At 60.7% G+C, this 21,922-nt stretch overlaps 2 protein-coding genes and 1 long non-coding RNA gene across 10 annotated transcripts in view; 1 reads left to right on the top strand and 2 right to left on the bottom strand.

The window, feature by feature from the left end:
* MTA1 (metastasis associated 1) overlaps nt 1–1,659 on the bottom strand; it is a 34,699-nt gene extending 33,040 nt beyond the window's left edge. For 2 of the 6 annotated variants that reach the window (XM_061395575.1, XM_061395577.1), the window contains exon 1: nt 489–1,652. In XM_061395575.1, the coding sequence (XP_061251559.1) occupies nt 489–1,572 (1,084 nt within the window). In that variant the 5' untranslated portion in view covers nt 1,573–1,652. Of the gene's footprint in view, nt 1–488 lie in introns of all 6 variants that reach the window. The other 4 variants (XM_061395581.1, XM_061395578.1, XM_061395579.1 and 1 more) reach the window with 4 other exon arrangements.
* LOC133234686 (uncharacterized) lies at nt 1,544–3,286 on the top strand. The gene is made up of 3 exons (XR_009732244.1): nt 1,544–1,662; nt 1,976–2,124; nt 2,872–3,286. It is a non-coding gene; the product is annotated as an uncharacterized LOC133234686 (long non-coding RNA).
* A 3,484-nt stretch (nt 3,287–6,770) lies between these two features.
* On the bottom strand, nt 6,771–21,920 carry TEX22 (testis expressed 22). 3 transcript variants are annotated; one of them, XM_061395592.1, is made up of 4 exons: nt 21,087–21,920; nt 20,601–20,841; nt 7,050–7,181; nt 6,771–6,969 (listed from the first exon to the last, which is right to left on the bottom strand). In XM_061395592.1, exons 2-4 carry the CDS (start codon nt 20,784–20,786, stop codon nt 6,790–6,792), a joined length of 498 nt encoding a protein of 165 aa, XP_061251576.1. In that variant the 5' UTR covers nt 20,787–20,841; nt 21,087–21,920; the 3' UTR covers nt 6,771–6,789. The 3 variants fall into 3 exon arrangements, with proteins under 3 accessions (XP_061251576.1, XP_061251577.1, XP_061251578.1); XM_061395593.1 differs by having other exon boundaries at nt 21,213–21,920; XM_061395594.1 differs by having other exon boundaries at nt 21,259–21,920.
* Nucleotides 21,921–21,922: the final 2 nt, after the last annotated feature.

Below are 21,922 nucleotides of genomic sequence, written 5' to 3'. Positions count from 1 at the left end.
GCGGCCCCAGGGGCCCTTTCGGGCCGCAGTGAGCGTGGCCGGGCCGGGGTGGGGGTGGAGGGCAGGCTGCTCAGAAACGATGGGGTGGGGAGGAGACGGGGTGCGGTGCAGACGAGGGGTGCGGGCGGCCGGGGGGAGGAGGGACGGCCCGGCAGGCCGGCCTGCAGTGGGGGAGGGGCGGAGGCGGGGGAGGGGGCCGGAGTGGGGGCGGGGGGAGGGGCGGGGGAGGGACACGCGGAGGGGGCGGGCGGGGGCCGCGGCGCGGGGTGCAGAGCGGCCCGGGGGATGGCGAGGCCCGGGGCGGCGGTTTGGGACCGAGGCCGGCCGGGGGCAGAGACGGCGGGGCCGGGCCGGGGTCCGGGAGTCCGGGGGGCCCGGGGGGGGGGGCCGGGGGCCGGGGGGGGGGTCCGGGTGGGGGCCCGGCGGGGGCCCGGCCGCGGCGCATAAAGGCGGCGGCGGCGGCGGCGGCGGACAGGCGGCGGCCTTACCTCCGACCCTGTACATGTTGGCGGCCATGTCCGGCGGCGGCGGCGGGGGCCGCGGGCTGGGCCGGGCGGGCGCGGGGCTCGGCGCGGGCGGCCGGGAGGACGCGGCGCGGCGCGGGCGCGGGGGCGGGCGGTTTAAAGGGGCCGCGCTGCTCCGCCGCCGCCGCCGCCGCCGAGGCCGCCGAGGCCGCGCAGGGACCGAGGCCGCGGGCGGGCGGGAGAGGAAGAGGAGGGGCCGCGCGAGGGAGGGGCCTGGGCGCCGCCGCGCCCCCCGCGGGGCCGTTTCCCGGGCGCCCCGCCCCGCGCCGCGCGCCCCCGGCTCCGCCGCCCGCGCGCCCCGCGTCCCCGCTCCCCGCGCCTGGCCTCCGCCGCCCGCGAGCCCCGGCTCCCAGCGCCCGGCCCCGGGGTCTTTGTCCCTGCCCCCGGTCCTGCCCCTCGGCCTCGCCTGGACGGTGGCGGGCCCCCATCCCACCTCCGCGCGGGCACCTCCTCCCTGGACTGCGGCCCGAGGAACCGGCCAAGGGACCGGGTGGCCGTGCCCAGAGTACCCTCTGGGAGGCCCCGCCCGGGAGCGGGGCAGGAGGGGGAACCCGACGCGGATGGTGGGGGCGGGGGCGGTGTTGGGGGGCTGGCGGGGGCTATGGGGGGGCGGGCTGGCGGTCCGTGCGAGGACAGCGAGGTGGAAGGGCCGTGGATGAGGCACCGGCCCGCCCTCCGCAGGCCCGGCAGGACCTGCCACGCTGTGTGGGCTTAAGTCTGACGATGGCGGTGGCCCGGGTGCTGCCCGCAGGGGAAAGCGGAGGGTGGAGGGGGCGGCCCGGCTGGCCGCGAGCGGGCCCAGTGGGGATTCTAGACCAGCCCGCTGCTCGGGGACCAGGGGAGGGAGGTGAGGGGCCCAGGGTGACTGCTCCGTCTGCTTGGGGACATCCCTGTGGGACACGAGGGGACAGAGCCCAGGACAGGCCCCAGGCCCCGCACGTCGTGGAGACTGAGGGTGGCTAGAAGGCAGGAGCTTAGCGCTGAGGCCATTCAGGCAGGCCCCCCCTAAGGGGAGGGGGGCAGGAACGTCCCCCTCCCCACGGCCCATCCTAACTCAGTAACCTGCGTCTCCTTCTCTGGACAGCAAAGCTGTACCATGAAGCCTCCGTCCACCAGCACCCAACAAGCTGACCAAACAGTAAGAACCACAGATAAATGCCCAGGCAGCACAGAGAGCCCCACACTTCCCGCCTGTAAAGTGCCTGCTCCTGTCTCCCCAAGAGGGGCATCCACCTGCAGCACCCCCCGCCCGCCGCGGGGCGAAGCCACGAAGGGCGGAGGCTGCCTTCCTTCGGCCGGGGTGGGGGATGGGGGAGAGTGGCAGGCAGGGCTGCCTTTCCCCGGAAGTCTCAGGGAAGCTGCTGGAATTCCAGGTCTCCCCCTCCCAAAGCAGAGCGATGTCTACTAAAGCGCGCTGCTCTTCTGGCGTCACACTGCTTTCCCCTCTGCAGGCTAACAAGAAAGGGGGATTGCCTGCAGGGCCCAGACCTCACACCAGCCCAGAGGCACGGCAACAGACCCCAGGCACCTTGCAGAAAAGACTTTGGAATTCTCGCATTTAGTGGCAGAGCAAGAAGACATTCAGGAAAGAGCCCCGAGGGTATGCCACGTGGGACGGGGCAGCCATGTCCAAGACCACAAGGGCAGCATAAAGAGTGGGGAGCGGGGGCGAGGGACGATGGGAGTCGCCTCTACAGGAGCCCCGTGATCTGAGGTCAGACGTTAGATGAGAAGACAGCAGAGCGAGAGCGAGATGTAAGAGCCGAGGAAACAGGTCAGGGTCACGCCATAGCTAGGACAGGAAACCGAGGGGCCCAGGGTGGCAGTGACTAGCACGGGGAAGCCTGGAGGTGGGCTGGGGCGAGACCAAGCAGTTAGCACGATCGCTTCTCGCTTCGTCATTCATTTGCTAAGCACCCACTTCAAGCCACACACTTCAGATGCTGGGGGCCGGGGGGAGGGGCAGTCACTGTCCAGCAGGAAGCGGGGAAGCAGTGATAAATACAGCAGTCCAGGCCTTGAGGACAAAGTGATGAGAGGGGTCAGGGGACAAGCGCTCACGTGGGGGCACTGTTTGTTTAGAGAGGCGGGGATACTGGTGAGGAGGGACCCATGGGAGCCTAATGGTGGGTGAAAGGGTCCAGAGGCCACTGGACAGGGCAGCGTCCCTGTGCAGGGCCTGCAGGGCTCTGGGTGACCTGAGCTGACCTTTGGCCCTGGCGGCCACTTGCTGAGGGATGGGGCCCGCAGCAGCGTGTGGAGGCCAGTGACCCAGCGGGAGGCACAGGGCGCAGGAGGCTGCAGTTTGAAAAAGGCTCAAAGACCCGCCACAGGCCACTCTCCCCAGCATCACCTGGGAGCCCCCAGGACCACAGCAGGCTGAGTCACACGGAGCCCACCTCGCCTGCTCACTCAGCCTCAGAGACGAGAGAGATGCTCTTCAGAAAACCCATGTCACATGCAGCAAGGACAAAAGCTAGCCCTGTTCCCCCAGCAACGTTTGAGACCTGAAGACCAAGTCAGGAGGCCGAGAACACTTTACCAAAGAATGCTGCCCCGGCCTGCGGAGGGTGCCGTCCAGCGGGGAGCAGGGAGCAAATGATACACAGGGTGGCTGAGGCCTTGAAGACAAGCGTGATGAGGGTCAGGGCACAGGGCGATCACAGTGGGGGCACTGGCGAAGCAGGCACCCTTGGGAGCCTAATGGTGGGTGAAGAGGTCCCACCATGAGAGTCTAAAGGCCTTGGGCAAACATTTTTAAACCTAGAACCTGAGAAATAAGGTTCTTTAAAAATGTAAAAGCTGACCTTCGAGGCAGCCAATAAGACTGTAATGGAGACAAAGACAGGGCAGTACTGGCTGGGGAGCTTGCTGCCCAGGCGCAGGGCTCCGGCGGACGGCAGGGCACAGGGGGCCGGGCGGGCACAGAGCTGCCAGCGCCCCTCACCGTCCAAAACCCAGCAGCAGGCGGACGGGCGTCACACAGACCCAGTCAACACCCGGCTCTGTGTTTGCTGTAATTTCTAAAAATAATCGTAAGAGAATCTTGTGAACTTCGGATGAAGAAACATTCATCTAATTTCAGCATCGTGTTTTCCCTTAAATTTTTAAAAATTTGAAAGAATTCTACAGTTGTCCTGTAGTTCCATGTACCCTCACCTCTGCCTGGGCCCTTAGACGTATCGGAACCACCCTCACCTCATGTTGACAGCATTCCTCTCGGTGATGAAACTGTAGGCGAGATTTTTTTTTTGAATTTTATTGCTGAATAGTGAGCAAATATTCTTGCAAAGCCAATGAAGTCATCTTTCTCAATGGGCAACGCTGGGCACTGAGTGTCTGCAGCCCTTGGGAGGCCACACGGCTCAGGTACCCTGCTGGGCTTGGGGGCCTGCGCCCTGCAAACTAGGCTGCAGGGCACCCCTTTCTGTTTGGGGTGTCCAGAGCGGCCTCTGCTCCTGCTCTGAGTCCCCCGACCCTCGAGCACAGACGGGTGCCAGGGTGCAAGGGGGGCATGCAGTGGGGGGGCCATCCTCTCTGCCTGGGGGTGTCCCCGTGAGTCTGGGGAGGTGCCTTCAGGGAGGGAAGTGGAGTAAAGGTGCCCTGCAGTGCCCACTGTCGGCGGTGACGGGTGGTGTCCCAATCAGTGGGTGCTGCCTGACCTGTCTGCTCCCAGGCCAGCTGCCTCCTCTCATCCAGGCTGCCAGGCTCCCTTAGACTCTCCTCTCTTCCAGGGGTTCGCAGACAGGCCCCTGGTGCTATCTGGGGCCTGATGGTTCTCAGCAGTGAGGGGCTGTCCAGTGCACCTGAGACGTTTAGCAATCCCCAGCCCCCACCCACTCAGTGCCAGGAACCCCTGTGGAAGGCAGAGGGCCCCTCCCTTAAAGACGGCCACATTTTCCCCAAACCTGTGACCATCCTGGGCTACACAGCAAGGGAGGAGTTAGGGTGGCTGACCAGGTGACCTTGAAACGCTATCCTGGGTCATCCAGGTGGCCCGACATCTTTACAGGTCCCATTTTCACAGGTCCTTGAACGTGGAGGAAGAGGCGGAGGAGGGGGGCTCCTCTGCAGCTCTGAGGACGGAGGAAGGAGCCACAAGCCAAGGGAAGTGGGCAGCTTCTAAGATGCTGGAATGGCTGGAGCCCCAGGAGGAAGGCAGCCCTTGCAGCCCTGCCCACACCCCGCTCGTAGCCGAGTGAGGCCCATTCCGGATTTCTATAGAATCTACCGTCCATGAGTTTGTGTGAAGACACCAAGTTTGTGGAATCTTGTCAGGGCAGCAATAGGAAACCCACACACCCAGGGCGACAACAAAGCCATCTCCAGGCACCGTCAGCTCCCCCAGGCTCCACGCCCTACTGAGAGGGCCACAGGCTGCCTGCCAGTCCCCACGAGGCCCCCCACGGCTGCTGTGCTGTGCTGGGGAGAGCCGGGTGGTCAAGGGGAGACCGGTGCAGAGAAGAGGCCCTGAAACCGCCTGCAGGGCAGCGGGCCGGCCAGCCCAAGCCTGGACCCACGCCACCAACCGCGGCCTACGGAGAGCCCCCGGGCGAGACCAGGAGACACGGCCGGGCGAGCCCAGCAAGGCCCAGGTCTTCAGTGAAGACATGGGGTCCTCTAAGGCCTCTGGGGCAAAGAACTCACAGCACTTGTCACCTGTCTTAACTGCTGACAGTTCAGCTTGGGCTGGAGGGAGTCCTCCCAGCCGGCATAGAGACTGGCCCAGAGCAGGTTCTGGCCCCTGACACCTGTCCCCCACTTTATCAGGGGTCCTTGAGGAGGAGGGGAAAGTCATGAGGCCCCCCAGGCCCTGTCTAGACCTCACACCACTCCTCTCCCACCTCTTAGGACACCCCACCCTAGTCCCACTCACCACCCCCACAATCCCTGGGCCTCTCCATGCACCCTGGGGATTCTGGGAAATCCACAGGCCTGGAACAACAGTACACTCGGGACCTCAGAGAGTGCAGCCTGGGGGGCTACCTGTGTGATCTTGGATGGCTTCCCGGAGGAGGAACCTGTGCTGAGCTTTAAGGTAAAGCAGAGCAGGAGGCCAGGACGGGCAGCTAGGGTCATCTCAGCAGCCGACTCTCTGAGCGAGCGAGGCCAGAACTTGGGCACTGCCCACCTCCTGGGCCTGGAGATGGAGTGGACCACTTCGTTCTGCCCAAAGCCCCCCTCCCACCCAGTGCTCCCATCAGCCCCTAGCTGTCAGTTAGTCACCAAGTGCAGGAGATGACCCGCCCAATGCCAGCCTCCTGCTGCCCCAGGGCTGGGATCCTGTGACCCCCTCCCTGTTCCCCTTCTCCACCTCCCGTTGCTGCCAGCCTGGTGTCCCCAGATGCAGCCCCACGTCACTGTCACCTGCAGCTCAGAAGCCTCGTGTCCACCCCTGAACTTGAGGCAGAGGCAGACACCACGGCAGGCCAGGGCCAGCTCCTCACAGCTACCCCAGGCCCTCTGCCCACCCTGCCTCCTGGGCCCTGGCCCACCTACGAGCTCCCTGTGCAGAGAAGGGACAGCGCCACCTCCTCCAGGAAGCCTCCCTCTGTGTGGGAGCCGCCCTGACCCCCACGGCCTCTGGCCTTCTCCGCATCACGTCGCCTCCCCACGGGCCTGCCCAGTACCCGGTGCTCCTGGGCTGGGCGGCGCCAGCACCGAGCAGTTCAAACATCCAAACCTCCACCCTGCTGGGAGCGTGGCCCCACCTCACTGCTCCACGCACTGCCCACGTGCATGCGTGCTCAGTCGCCTCAGTCGTATCCAACTCTTGCAATCCTATGGACTGTAGCCCGCCAGCTGGCAGGTACCCAGTCACCTCAGGGGCCAGGCTCCCCAGCCCCGACCCCTTCCACCTGGGCTGCTGACAGCTGTCTGTGAAGCAGGCCCAGAAGAGGAGCTGCTAGAGCCTCACGCCCTCCCAGGCCACCCACTGCTGCTGGTTCCAGGAGGATGGCCCTGCTGGGGATGGGCACCCTCTGCTGGCAGCCCAGGGGGCCATCCTGGAGGGCCACTCTGCCCTGTCCCCCAGACCCTCCAGGTGGCCTCTTGGAGGCTGGGCTGGGCCAAGTCACCCCAACCAGAGGTGACCTCCAAGGGTGAGTGTCCTGAGGAGGGGGCAGCCAGACGTCCTCCCAGGCCTGTTTTCGTATCCCCGGGCCGGTGGCGGCTATCTGGAGGGCTACAGGGAGGGCGCAGGGCCCGCCTCCCCAGCACCCGCAGGAAAGACTCCGGAAGACAAAACACTGGGCTGAGTCGGCTCTTAGAAGGGCGGCGACCTCGAGGCCGGGGCCTCCAGAGCCACGTTGTGCCAGAAAGGCTTGCTCCGGACCAGGAAGGCTTGGAAGGCGTTGGTGGACTCGGAGGACCTCGGCGGGTGGGGAAAGAGCACGTCCTTGTCCACGTCCTCGGACACCAGCTGGGCCACTATCCGCGCGAGGTCCTGCGGGGAGGGCGGGGTCAGGGGCGGGGCCGGACCAGGTCGGGAGGGGCGGGACCCGGCGCTCCCGCGCTTCCCCGCACCCTGCCGGAGGGGGGCGCCCCCGCGAGGCCCAGCTTCTCGCCGCGGCCCAGCACGGCCAGCCTCCGGCGCTCATCTATGCTGACGCTCCAGCGGCGGCGGCTCCGGCGCCAGCTGTCCTGCGGCTCGCACACCTGGGGGGATAAGGCAGGGGTCTGCGCCGGCCCCACCCGGGGTCCCGCACCCGCCAACCCTCTGCACCCGACAAAGGGCGGTGCGCTCAGCCGCCCCAGTGCCGGCGGGCGGGCAGAGCTTCAGCTCGTGGCTCGGGCAGTGCATGGCTTTGCTCAGTGGCTCAGCACCTGGACACCCAGGCCAGCACCTGCCCTGCTTTCCTGCGCGTGGGTTGTCCCTCTGGATGCTGGGAGCTGTTACAGCACAGGTCGTGGCCCTCGGCTAGTGCCTATTCCTGGCTGGGCACAGTCTGCCCACCCTCTGGGGAGGCCCCCAGAACAGGCAGCCAGACTGTGGGTGCCTTGAGAAAGATGGGCCCAAAGGTCAGCCTCCTCCCAGGCCCCTCTGAAATGCCCACAGAGAGGCATTGGGGGAGATGATGCTCAGGGCTCCACAGGCTCACGGGACAGGCCGGGAGGCATCCTGCAGGACCCGCACCCCACTCCTGCCCAGGTGGGCTGTCTCTGAAGGGCTCCGGAGCCCCTCCCGCTCTGCCCAGTCAGGGGCCAACTGGCTGCCTCCCTGCGGGGTCCAGGAGGTCACCCTCTGGAGTGCCATGGCGGCTGGGGTAGGTGCCAAGCTAAAAATAAAAGGAGGATTAAGACAAACTCAGTCCCCATTCCTCAAAAAACTAAAAATAGAACTACCATATGACCCAACAATCCAACTTCTGGTTATACATCCAAAGGAATGGAAAGCAAGTCAAAGAGATATTTCTGCACTCGTGTTTGGAGCCACACTGTTCACAGTAGCCAACAAGTGGCTGCAACCACAATGCCCATCAGCGGATGAATGAATCAGCCTCGTGTGGCCCGTCCATACGACGGAGTATCATCCAGCCTTAAAAAGGAAAGACACTTTGCATAAGCTGCAACATGGATGAACCTCAGAGACATGGGCAAAGAGAACACAGGTCTTGTGTAGTCCACTCGTGTGAGCTACCTGGAGTCACCAGATTCGCAGAGTCAGAACACAGCACCAAGGCTGCCCGGGCTGGGGGAGGGGCGGGTGTGGTTTAACCGGGACAGAGTTTCAGAGCGGCAGGATGGAAGCCGCTGCAGGCTTCACAGTGAGGCGAGTACAGCAGACTGGCCCAGACGTCCAGTCTCCATGGGACAGAAAAACCCAAACGAACTTCTTGGCCAGCCCAGTGCTTAACACTACTGAACCTTACACTTCAAAATGGTCAGGATGTGGTGGGGGGAGTGGACGCTTGGAGCCAGAAACACACACAGAAGGAAGATAGTGTGAGCAACACAAGGGAAGGGAGCGTGGACAGGCCCAGGAGGCACAGTCAGCAGGAGGAGCCAGCCCTTAGATTTTGGACTTCTTGCCTCCAGACTGCAAAACAATATATTTCTGTTATTTAAGCAAAAAAAAAAAAAAAAGGAAAAGAATAAAGTGAAGTCCCCAGCCCCTCTTCCCACTCTGCACCAAGAACCCTGGCAGCCTGGCTAAGCACCCCCTCCACCTATGAGAGGGGAGGGGTCCTTTCTGGGAAAAAAGACCAGCCCCAGAGAAGAGCCCTACAGAGCCAGGGCGTCCAATGCAGAGCAGCCAGAAACCTGCCCGATCACCCCACGAAGTTCGCGACTGCTGGTGGGGCTGCCCTCAGCACACGGAGCCTCCAGCCAGCCCACGGGCCCACCCCTGGATGCAGCCAGGGCAGCCCCCATGGTCTGAGAAACACCGGGGAGAGCCACTGGCCGGGGCCCGAGAGGCTCCGACGGGAGTGGGAGGAAGCGCGCCACCTCCCCGCTCCCGCCGCCTCCTGGACGACACGGACTCATGAGACAGAAAGAGGACAGAGCGAAGAGGGGCTGCTGCGAGGGCAGTGACGAGCTCTTCAATGTTAGAATGTGGCGTCAGAACCAAAGCTTCCGTAGAAGACTGGGGGGTGGGGGCGGCCTGCCGGCCCGCATCGCCCCCTGCCCCGTAACTGACGCCCACAGCGCCTTTAGGCGTTGTCACAGGGGTTCCCTGTGATGTGGGGCGGGTCCGAGGATGCTGGCGGCGCACGGGGGTGGCCCATGTGGCCTGAGGGGGGCCTTCTGTGACCGTGTGTCCACCCGAGCACAGCCTTCCCGGGGAGCCCTCCGGTGGTGAGATGCAGGGGACGCACCAACCCGCCAACCTTGGCCTGTGAGCAGACAGACAAGTCTGCTGTCGAGTCGTTTGTCACAGAGCATCATCACAGCAAAGGCCAACAGGACCCACAGCAAACCCCAAAAGCCAAGGGGAGGGAACGCGAGGAAACGGGAGAATCAGACATGCAGGCCCAACAGCCAACAACAGCTTTCAGAGAGAACAGAGGGGCCGCGCAGACACACGCACACACAGACACGCGCACATGCACACGGGCACGCACACACGGATATGCACACCATGGGCACACGCGCACACGGACACGCATGCATGCACACAGACACGGACACGCACACGCACACACACATGGGCACGCGCGCACGCACACACGGACACGGACGCTCACACACATACACGCACACGCGCACACGGACACACATGCATGCACACGGACACGGACACACACACAGGCACGCACACACACACACGGGCACGCGCACACACATGGGCACATGCGCACACGGACACACACGCATGCACACGGACACGGACACACGCGCGCACACACAGGCACGCACACACACACACGGGCACGCGCACACACATACACACACATGCGCACACACACACGGACACGGACACGCACACACCCCACAAAGGGGCAAGGCTCCAGGCCGGAAGGGTTCCTACAGGACCGAGAGAGGAGACAGTGGGGGACATCTGAGAACCAGGCAGAGAGAAACGGGCACATGTGGGGGGTGAGGAGTCCCCAGGGCCGGGAGAGCCCACGGCCCCAAAGTCCTGCGGGAAGGTGGCTTCCCGCTAGAAGTGTCCCCACCCCAGCAACACTCAGCTGTGCAGGCCGAACAAAGTGTCTTCAGCGCCGTCCAGTTGGAACTGAGCACCTGCGGGGCCTTCTGAGGAGCTCCCAGAGGCGGGGAGGGGCCCAGCCCACCCGGCGGGAGCGAGACCCGGGGCCTGGGGTGCCACGCATTTGTGAGACAAGGCCACAGCTGTGCTGGAAGTCTGGGAGGGATCAGAAGATGCAGAAGGGACAGGAGGGCACCATCATCACCTCCAGGAGACACAGGAGCTGTCTGAGAGGTGACGCTCACAGCGGAGGGAAGCTGCCCATGTTCGGCTCCGGGCCAGGGTCGCTGGGGAGCAGGCGCGCGGCAGCAGGACCTGCAGAGAGGCAGGTGTCTGTGGGCGGGGAAGACAGCAAATGCGTGTCCCCAGGGTGGGAGGCTCCACTGAGCCCTCCGGGCCGGTGGGCAGCTCTTCTCAGCTCTGTGCTCACGTGGGATATCGAGAGTGGCGCACAGCTTTACGAGGAGAGACGGGCATTACGGAGTGGAGCGACCTGACGGCACGCACGGGGGCCCACGTGCTCACCGACGGGATCACTGTTACCAACAGCGGCCAAGCCTCAGGCCATGGGCAGGAGACCCCTCGTGGGCCCGCCTGGGAACCCGCACCAGGAACTCCCACAGGCACGGAAGGGGACCCGATTCTCAGGAGGGGACAAGAAGGACTCCCGCCAGCCACGAGGGAGGCCAGCGCTGCCTCTGAGGACACAAGGCAGCTTTAAATGCTGGAAAATTAGGGAAAAAGCCATGGAACAAGAGACCAAGCAAATAATCCAAGAAGCTAGGAAAACAAAAACGAAAGAAGTACTCTCAAAGTTTCAAAACAGAATTAGGAAAGACTGGTGAGTAAATCAGAATGAAAAAAAAGTACAATGACGTGATCGAAAACTGGTTTTTTGAAAAACCATTAAAGCAGAACGACTCTTCCTCACGTCGTCAACTCCACCTTCGTCATTTTGCCGATCTTTCCGTGTTTAGTGCCCATCTTCTTCTCCATTAAATATTCGTTTACACTGGCTGCGCCCAGTTTCGGCTGTGGCCTGTGGCGTCTATTAATAGAGCCCTGGCCAGGGGTCGAAGCTGGCCCCCCGCACGGGAACACACAGTCTCAGCCACCGGACCACCAGGGCGGTCCCTGCTGCTTCTTCATGAACTGTGTATGTCCACAGACTCAGTACACTTTTCTCCTCAGTTTTAAAAACTGTTTTCTCTTTGCTCTGAAGCCTCTCTTCACACGTTTGGATGGGAGACATTCGTATGTTCCAAGTGTTACAGGCATTCCCCAGCCCGTCCCACGCCGCCCTTTGTCTTTGTGCCAGCCTCACACTCAGCAGTCAGGTTTGTCGGGGTTTTACTCTACGGTCTGGCCTAGCCTGGGCATCTCCCCCTTGGACTCTCACCACGGCCCCCTTTCTCCGGGCATTTCTGGATTGGTTTAACTTGCAGCTCGTGTGTCTGTGTGTGTCTGACGGGTTGGGGGATCTTCTAGATGGATGGCCGGTCACCCACCCCAATGCTATTCACTGAAAAGTGTGTCCCCACTGGGGATTAAATTCCCAGATTCAGCCTGGGGTCCGCGTCTGGGTAGTCTGTGCGGGCTACGGGCCTCCTGGCCAGCGTCCGTCCCAGCGCCACACGACTCTGCTCAGAGCAGGCGAGCCAGGCCCTGCTCCTGTTTTGAAACTCTCGCCTGGTTTCTCTTCCAAGTAAAAAAACTTTAAATCTTTATTTTTCAAATGGTGGTGTTACTCTGCAACGGTGCTGTTTCCTTCTGCACATTTCTGAGCCCTGAATAGAGGAAGCCCTTCATGCGGGCACCCCACTGTTTGCTCCTCTCCCACCCGCCCTGACCCTGGAGCCCATGGTCACTGGCCCAGCCTGGCAGCGACAGGCCTCTGAACTAAGGCAGACCGTGTGCCGCCTGCCCCTCCCGCCCCGGAGAGCGCCCCAGGCCCCCCGCACCGGCTGCGTGTGGGCGGGGCGGGGGGCGGGGCCGTGTGCCGTTTTCAGTCCACTCTCACGACGGCTGCCTCTGACTCGACTGAATCTGCCGCCCCTCCTGCCGCTGTGTCTCCGGCTTTGCTGGCCTTGCCCGTGTCAGGGCCTTTCTCTGCCCCCTTCCTCTGGCTCAATCGGGTGTTGTTTCTAGCCCATGTCCCCTCCACTTGTTCAGAGGCGCTCACTTCCCAGTCTTGTGATGCCACTGAAACTTGTGGTGCCCGCTCACCCAGGTCTCCAAGGGCTGCTCAGTCAGCACCAGGGATCAAGGACTGACCTGCCAGCCAGACCGGGTAGGCACCTTCTCCAGCTTTTCTTGAGTTTCCTTGTGACTGCAGCTCTCACTGGTGTCTTGGAATAACCTCAAGAGGCCCTGAGCCAAAGCCACCCAACTAAGCAACTCCCAGTTTCCTGATCTATAGAAACTGGGATGAGAATATTTATTACTGTTCTAAGCTACTGATGCTGGGAAGGTTGAGGGCAGGAGGAGAAGGGGATGACAGAGGACGAGATGGTTGGATGGCATCACTGACTCGATGGACATGAGTTTGAGCAAGCTCCAGGTGTTGGTGATGGACAGGGAGGCCTGGCGTGCTGCAGTCCATGGGGTCGCAGAGTTGGACACAACTGAACTCAACCAGCTGAAGCTGCTGGGTCCTGGAGATTTTCCTTACGCAGCAACAGATAACTAATACACTGCCAGAAACAAGCATACCTTTGAGATACAATTTTCAAGATTCATGAAAACTGTTTTTTAAAGTTGGGATTGTCCTGAATTATTCATTTTGGGGCAGTCTGGCAGGTTGAAAACACTAAATCTTCCCACGCAGTGACATGATACAAACTTTCCTTAGGAGTTCTCTGCCATTGAGCCACATTTTACAGTGTCCTTTGTGTGGGCATCGAACAAGAACAAGAAGACTTATTCCTAGAATTTACAAACCCTGGTTCCTGTTGCTAAAGTGAATGGATCCTCCTTTCTACTACATTTCCTGGTTGGTTATTTTTAGTGTACTAGAAAACTAGTACGCTTTGAACAGTGATCATATATCCAGCCTTCTTGATTAGTGATCTTTTATTTGAATTGGCCTGCATGGACTTTCTAGGTAGATAGTATATTGGCTACAGATAGTGACTGCTTCAATACTTTGGCCCCCTGATGCAAAGAGCCGACTCACTGGAAAAGACCCTGATGCTGGGTAAGATTGAAGGCAGCAGGAGAAGGGGACGACAGAGGATGAGACGGTTGCATGGCATCACCAACTTGATGGACACGAGTTTGAGCAAATTCCAGGAGCTGGTGAAGTACAGGAAAGCCTGGCATGCTGCAGTTCATGGGGTCGCAAAGAGTCAGAGACAACTGAGCAACTGAAGAACAAACAGCAAATGACTGCTCATCTTTGCTCTTTGGGTCTTTCCACGGCCCGTTCCACTCCCCCGACTTTGGCGCAGGCCGCGTGCGCTGTCTCAGCGGCATCACAGTGACGGCCGAGCTGCGGCTTTGGGAAACACGACCACGGTGGGCTCTCGGCTCCCCTTCACCAGGTTACAGAAATGTCCATTTCTTCCTACCTATTAAGAATGGATAGTTTTTATTTTTTTCTCCTAAGGAAGGAGACTGGAATATATCATTATTTTTCTACATCCATTGAAATAATCATGTGATCTTCCTTCTTTTGCTAATGAAGAAAATGTTTTTGCTTAAAAAAAAATCTTTTTGGCCACACTGTGGGCATGTGGCTCCCCACCCAGGGATCAAACCCTCGCCTCTTGCAGTGGAAGTGCAGAGTCTTAACCACCGGGCCACCAGGGAAGTTCAGTGAACATAATTAGGAGATTTCCAATCACTTCATCCATGGGCCACAGTTTTCCTGCATTCATGCAAGTCCGCTTACTCAGGGCATGCTCGTTGAGCACCTGCTATGTGCCGTGTGCCCTCCTGGATGCCAGGGGCAAGGCTGAGGGCGGGGCCCCTGCGGTCCTGCACCAGGCTACCCTCTGTGGTCGCGGAGTTTGCCGTGTGGTTGAATTTACTTCTGGACTTTTCAACTTGTGCTTCAGTCAGAGGGCATCGCTCCTCTCCTTTCCCCGCCTCGTCAGCCGGCACGGGTGCCAGGGTGATGCTCTGGGCTGTGAGGACCGCGTCAACGCAGAGGACTCGCTTCTTGGGCGTGGGGACACCTACCCACGAACCCTCATTAGGGAAGATCCAGGCTCACTTTAGAGTTTCCTTTGCTCTTAGTCTCTTCAGGGTCCTGAAAAGCCCTCTGTAACATGGATTCAGATCAGCAGGGTTCAGGGTCTCTGCTATCTCCCCACCAGGCGAGCCTGCACGGTGACGTCCCCGCCCTGTGCGTGCTGCCGGCCAGGGGCTTCGGGGCCCGATGGCCTTGGCTGTGCTTGGGGCAGCCGAGTCGCCGCAGGTGAGGGGGGGCCTGTGCCCACTGCAGGGAGACCTGGCTCGCCAGGCCCTGCCAGTGGAAGGGCTGTCCTGCCCCAGCCTGGCTTCAGGCACGCGTTTGGTTCAAAACTGGGACAGTAACCACGTGAGAACATGCACAGGAAAGTGTTTTAAAACCTGGGAATCTATGATCCAAAATGAGCAGTGCCATACTTGCTCCCAGTCTTTCCCCCAAGAAACCGCGTTGATCTGGTCCCGGGCAGGCTCCTCGACGAGCCCACACACCACGCAGGGCCGGGCTGTGTGACCAGAGCCTCAGGGCACAGAGTGCTCCCCCGCGATGCTCCCGCAACCTGCTTTCGAGACATCTCCACGTGGGCTCCCGGGGCTCGTCCCGCGAGTGGCACTGCTGTGCTTGCAGCACAGGAGCCGCGGGAGCCCTCACCCGAACAACCCCCGCTCTGGGGAGGGACACAGGCGGGTCTGGGCCGCGTGCGCGCTCCTGCGGGGCGGCTGGAGTCTGGCCTTCTTCAGGCCCGGCCTGGGCCGCCCCAGGGCTCTCTCGCCGAGGGGCGCCGGCTCCCCGCGCGTCTTGTCCAACACTCTGGCCTCTCGCATCTTCATCAATTTATTTCCCTGATATCAAATATCTTTTCGTTTTCTTTCTGGCTCCCTTTCTGTGAAAAGCCTGTGCATCCTGGGGACCATCTGCCTCTCTTGCAGGCATGTGTGCGCGTGTGGTGTGCGCATGCGTGATGGGTGCGCGTGTGGTGTGCGCATGCGTGATGTGTGCGCGTGTGTGCCCACGGTCCGCTTGCTGTCCGCTGTGTCAGGTGCCCCTCTGAGCCTCACGCGGGTCCTTTGTCTGGGGGTGGTGCTGGGGCAGGGATGGACTTCGGGCTTGCTCGCGGTCATGCTGTTTCCTCTGCAACCTGCTGGCCCCGGCTGCCCAGGGCATCCATCCAGCCCAGACTGGCCCCGAGCCCTGCAGGGCCAGCTCGGCCTCACTCAGCCTCTCTCCTGTCCTGGAACTCGCGCTCAAGTTCACCTCGGCCTCCAGCCCTAATTCCCCGCCCACCATTCATCCGAGCCGCTGGGCTGTGTCCTCAGTTAACTCCCCGGGGCCACCCCATTTACCAGCCCTTCCTCCTGGGCGGGGACAGACTCCAGGAAGCTCCACCTCTGGGCCTGGGGGAGCTTCTTTGGCTTCCCCCTGCTCCCTGCAGACAGCTAGATTACATGATGCACCATCAGATGACCTCTTGTTCCTTTTCTTTCCCTCCCTTTATGTTTTGTTTTTGGTTTTTTTTTTTACTGTGATAAAATGCGCGTAACGTAAAATCGACCACTTTGACCATCTTTAAGTGTACAGCTCACTGGCATAAGCACATCCAAACTGTTGTGCAACCGTCACCAACAAGATGTCCAGGACTTGCCATTTCCCCAAACCGAGACTCTGTCCCCACGAAACACTCGCTCCCACTCCTCCCCCAGCCCCTACCCCACTCCTCTACTTTCTCTCTCTGAAGCTGACCCGAGGGACCCTGTGCGTGGGCCCGTGTCTGTCCTCCTGTGTTCTGCGAAATCTCGCTCAGCATTGTGTCCTCAAGGCCCACCCACGTTGTGCCGTGTGTCACAGTGTGCTTCCTTCTGAGGGCTGAGTTATGCTCTGCTCTGTTTTCACCGCCTTCATCTGTCCAAGGACACTTGGGTTGCTTCTAGGTTTTGGTTACTCTCCACTGCATCCCCCCGGGAACGTGGATATACAAGTATCTGTTTGTTTCTCTGCCTTGGATTTTTTTCAGCTATTTACCCGGAATTGGAATTGCTGGATCACACCATACTTCTGTGCTCCACTTTCTGAGGAAACTCCGTCGGCTGCATCATTTCACACTCCCTCCAGAGCACGAGGTTCCAGTTTCTCCACACTCTTGCCAGCACTTGTCCTTTTTAAAAATCGTTACAGCCATCCTAACAAGACTCAGGTGGTGTCCACTGCGTTCTGATTTGCACTGCCCTGGCCCTGGGCCTGGGACTAAGGCCGCTGAGCCTTTTTTTCGTGTGTTCGCTGACCATTTGTGCATCCTTGGAGAAGTGTCTATTCAAGCCCTTTGGCCATTTTTGAGTCAAATTCTTGGTTTTTTGTTATAGTTGGGTTTTAAGGGTTCTTTAACTTATATGCAGAGTACATCATGCAAAATGCCAGGCTAGGTGAATCACAAGCTGGAGTCAAGATTGCCAGGAAAAGTATTAACCTCAGATATGCAGATGATACCACTCTAATGGCAGAAAGTGAAGAGAAACTAAAAAGTCTCTTGATGAGCGTGAAAGAGGAGTTAAAAAGCTGGCCTGAAACTCAACATTCAAAAAACTAAGATCATGGCATCTGATCCCATCACTTCATGACAAAGAGAAGGGGAAAAAGTGGAAGCAGGGACAGATTTTATTTTCTTAGGCTCCAAAATCAGTGTGGATGCTGACCCCAGGCAGGAAATTCAAAGCTGCCTGCTCCTTGGAAGGAAATCTATGACAAACTTAGACAGTGTATTACAAAGCAGAGACATCACTATGCTAACAAAGATCCACATAGTCAAAGCTATGGTTTTTCCAGTAGTCATGCATGGATTTAAGAGCTGGTCCATAAAGAAAGCTGAACGTCGAAGAACTGACGCTTTCCAACTATGGCGCTGGAGAAGACTGAGAGTCCCCTGATGCTGGGAAAGACTGAAGGCGGGAGGAGAAGAGGGCAACAGAGGATGAGATGGTTGGATGGCATCATCGACTCAGTGGACGTGAACCTGAGCAAACTCCGGGAGATCTAATAGAGGACAGAGGAGCCTGGTGTGCTGCAGTCCATGGGGTCGCAAAGGCTTGACTGGAAAGGTCACCTGTACTTCCATGGTCATAGGTCTCCCTGGTGGCTCAGATGGTAAAGAATCTGCCTGCAATGTAGGATAATCAAGTTCGATCTCTGGATGAGGTCTGATACCCTGGGGAAGAGAATGGCTACCCACTCCAGTATTCTTGCTAGGAGAATTGCATGGACAGATGAGTCCGGAGGGCTACAGTCCATGGGGTCGCAAAGAGCCAGACGTGGCTAGGCGACTAACACTCCACGGCCAGAGGGATCTGTCCAGGGTTTCTTCTACCACTTTAAAAAAAATTATTATTTTATTTATTTGGCTGCATTGGGTCTTAGTTGCATCACGTGGGATCTAGTTCCCTGACCAGGGATCAAACCTGGGCCCCGTGCGTTGGGAGCACAGAGTCTTAGCCCCCGGACCACCAGGGAAGTCTCTAGCATTTTTATGGTTTTATTTTTTGTACATTTAAAACTTTGACACCTCCATCCTGGTACTCAGTGAGAGGTATGCCTACAAGTTCCTTTCTTCTAGACAGCTACACACCGTCTCAGCATTCACCAAAACATCCATGGGCCTTCCCCAGCGGTCCAGTAGTTAACACACCATGGTTCCACTGCAGGGGCACCAGTCCCACCCCAGGTCAGGGGACTAAGATCCTGCACCCCCACGCCCCCCTCCATGGGTTTGAGATGCCATCTTCAGTTTACACTAAGTGTCTGCACCCACTGGAGTAAGTTTCTAGATCTCCTATTCAGCTCTGTTGTTACTCATGACACGACAGGACACTATAGTTTGATAATTGAAGTTTTATGATATGAATTCACACCTGTTAGAGCTACACCTGTGCTTATTCTTCCACGTGACCAGTTTGCCCAAGAAAGGGACGATGTAGGTTTACCAGTTTGTACCGTTACTGAGAGTGGGCTGTGAAATGCCGGGGAGAACCCTCTGTGCCAGTGAGTTGTGCTCTCCAAGAACATGGTGTCTTCCCATTACCAAGTCTCTTGCTAACGCTCTGTGGTGTTTTCAAGTTTCAAACAGGTCTGCGTTATCTCCTGTTAAGTCTATTCCGGTTGTCAAACGTGCCTTTTTTACTCGTTTGTCTCCCAGCATCTGTCTGCGAGGGCTGCTTATTTCCAAGCGGTCGCTTGCACCCCCTTCCTGGACCGTCTGCTGTGGACGGGCTCCAGTGCACCCCCCGCACCAACGGGGCGCAGGCGCGTCTCCCACGGTGCCGGCTCCGTCCCCCCTGCTCGGCTGCTGGGCCAACACTTCTGAGAAGGCGCAGGCCACGCTGGGGACGGTGACCCACCTCCAGCTTTGCTCTGACCCGCCTGGCACTGTGGCTCTTCTCTTTTTTTTTTTTCCAGGTGTCTTGCTCTCTTTCACGATAGAGATCTTCTCAGAATGTCTGGTGCCCTCAGCTGTTCCTCACGTTTACCCCAGGGACTAAGAGTTGATAGCAACATTGGCGGGCTGGGGCCTGGCCGCAAGGGCAGCTTCCTGTTTCAGCCGCCCCCTACCGCGCAGCTGGGAGCTGACCCCTCTGTTCTGCCCGCCCCATGGCCACACTGGACAGGGGTCACCATCTCCTCTGGGCCGGTCATCCAACCCAATCGGGTGCCGCGGGTTCTTGCCTTTCTCAGGGTCCTCTGCAGCCATGTTGGTGGGCCTGCTGGGAGGCGAACGGGCACAGGCGTGCCTGGCCCTCTGTGCGAGGCCCTCTGTCTGGGGACCCTCGCTGGGGGGGACTGTCTCCTCAGACCCGGGCCTCAGCCTGAGGAGACCGCCCTGTGAGCATGTGTCCCCCAGCATGGGCTTGGGCCGGGAAGGCCGGAGAAGAAGGGACTGGGGGGCTGACCTCTGTCAGCCAGGCTCGTCCCTGAAAGACGATGACGTCCCGATGTGGGGAGACTGGAGGAGGAGCTTCCCTGCTGACGGCACAGCAGGGAGGGACAGAGAGGACGGACGCAGCAGGACAGTCAGAGTGAGCAAGCGCACCCTCGAGGCCACAGCCAACGGCTGATGCTGCCCGCGGCCGGGGAGCAGTAGAGAGATGAGGCAGGAGAGCACAACAGGGCGGCCAAGGCTGGGGGACCCTGCGGGACTCCCTGCCCCCAAGTCAGAAACCTGGCAGTCTGTGGAGAGGGGTCTGCACCCCTTCTCTGCCTCCCCCAGAACCCCCTCCGCTGTGCCGCCTCCCGGCCTCGTCCCCATGCACCCCTCCCCCACAGCCACCTCCACCTCTTGGAACTGCAAACGCAGGAGGTCACCCCTGTCCAGGCGTCGTCCAGCCCCTCCGTCCGCAGGGCCCCTCCCAAGAAGTCCTCGCCCCTGACAGGCAACACGCTTGTGTGTTTATGTCTTAGATGGCCTGTCCTAAGAAGCTGGCCTCATAGAAGCCAACATAGAAACCAAGCAGTGGCTGGCTTCGGGCGGGGGCGCAGCTGGTACGGCACCTAGAGCCCGCTTCCCTCCTCTACGGCCTTTCCACAGAAACCCGGGACCTTGCAGACACCCCCACAGACGGGTCCAAACACACGGCTGCACGAGCTCCACTGGGCCTGGCCTGCCTCAGCCTGGACCCATCAGGCCTGGCTCTGACCCTGAAGCACAGGGAGCTGTGCGGAACTTCTGGGGCCTGGCTTCCTTTGCTTGGGAAGCTGCCCGGGGCCAGGGGAGCAGCGGCCTGTGCACGCGGGGCTGCACGGTGACCGGACAGCGGCCCACCTGGCCGGCTGGGGTGAGACGGGTTCCTCCACGTTGGGGCCAGCACCAAGCAGGGCCTCCAGGAACGTTTCAGTCATGACTTTGGTTGACAGGTCTCCTGCTGACCGCCCGCCTACCTGGTCAGTAGGACACTGTCCCGGCTGTGCGCAGAGCCTCCCCCGACCAGGCGCCCTCCACGTGGCGGCAGCCGGGGTTGGGGTGGCCCGCAGAGGTGGACCGCCCACAGCTGTGGGAGGCTGGAAGGGGCGCGCCCACCTTGGTGCCCACCCAGGGTTCTGGGGGAGAGAATGCTGACACTCTGCGTGGCCCCCAGTCCAGCACCTGCTTGTTATCAGATGCCCTCTGGCCCTCTCCGGGCTCCAGAGGCCCCCTCTCCACCCACACTCCCCCGCCAGGACCCAGGTTTACAGAGAGGAGCCCCCTCTAGCTTACCCAGTCCTCAGTCTGCGGCTCCTGCTGACTGCTGCTCTGGGCACCTGGTGGGCCCCAGGCCATCGCTGGGCTTGGTGGCCCCGAGGGCTGCCCCTTCTCCTGGGAAGGCTGCTCCTTCTCCTGGGAAGGCTGCAACTCTGCCTTCTTCCTCAAGAGAACCTTAAGCGAACACTCCCTGCTGTCCATCTGCAGCCCCCTGGGTGGCTGGCCTGCACCTCTGGGGCGAAGTCCCCACAGCTACCTGGGCTCCTCAGGCAGAGGAAGGTCACATTAGGGTCTGCTGAGCTCAGCTTCCAGCCATTGGCCAGACAGTGCTGGGTGACCTCAGCCAGTGAGCCCCCAAAGGGTCCATCCCCTAGGGTGTCCTCGGTCCCCCTGCTCCTGCATCCATTTTTCTCCACATGGTCACCCCAGGCCAGGGCAGCTGCAGCCATCGTCCTGCTCCTGCCCCCGCTCAGGCTCCCCCAGGAACGTCCCCTCTCCTACCGTGGCTTCAGCTCCTCGGATGGGCAGCTTCTGGGGACTCTGCCTGCGGGCAGAACGACCAGGGGAGAAAGGAGGGGCCCCCCGCAGCTCTCCCCGCCTTGTTCTTCCGGATCCCTGTGACCTCACCTCGACGCCAGGCCACACCCCAGGGCCCAGGATCCGTGCCCTTCACCTGCACGACTACGCGTGAAGGGGCCGCAGCGGACGGCAGCCCGCCCGTCTCCACTCCGCGGAGGGATGGCAGGGCAGGGGTCAGGGAACAGGAGAGAGGGTCAAGGGGAGGGAGTCATGGGGTGCAGCGACCGTCGGGGAGGCGCGGGACACATCGGGGGCACGAAGACAGGGAGAAGTGGGGTACACACATGGCGGGGTACACACGCTGTAGGGAGGGGCGGGGGATGGGTGGGTCCGCTGGCTTCTGTAGGGGTACCCGGGGGAGGGGATGAGAGGAGGGGGCGGGCACACGGGGCGGAGCGGGGCGGGCCCATTATGGCGGGCGGGTCAGAGGGTGGGGCCCACAGCGGTTCCAGAAGGCCCGAGAAGGCGGAGCCGAGCCTAAGGAAACTTCCGCTCGACAGCTTCCGCCCGGCCGCTTCCGCTTCCGGCTCGGGGCGCGCCTGCGCTCTGGCCTCAATCCTCAGGGGCCGGCCGGGCTTCGGCTGTCCACGCGGACGCTGTCCCGCCCCGGCGTCCATGACCCGGAGCTTCATCTCGGGGCCGCGAGGAGTCCCGGCCCCGCGTTGCCTGGAGAGGCACTCCTCGGGGATGCCCCCAGCTGTCCGCGCCCCGACCCCCCGGTCCCCTTGGGTCCACGCGGCGTGTGGGGGCCTCGGAAG

This window comes from Bos javanicus, chromosome 21 (genome assembly GCF_032452875.1).
Source record: "Bos javanicus breed banteng chromosome 21, ARS-OSU_banteng_1.0, whole genome shotgun sequence".
Classification (NCBI taxonomy): domain Eukaryota; kingdom Metazoa; phylum Chordata; class Mammalia; order Artiodactyla; family Bovidae; genus Bos; species Bos javanicus.
Note: the sequence above shows the minus strand (reverse complement) of the source record. Positions and strands in the feature narration are given on the sequence as shown.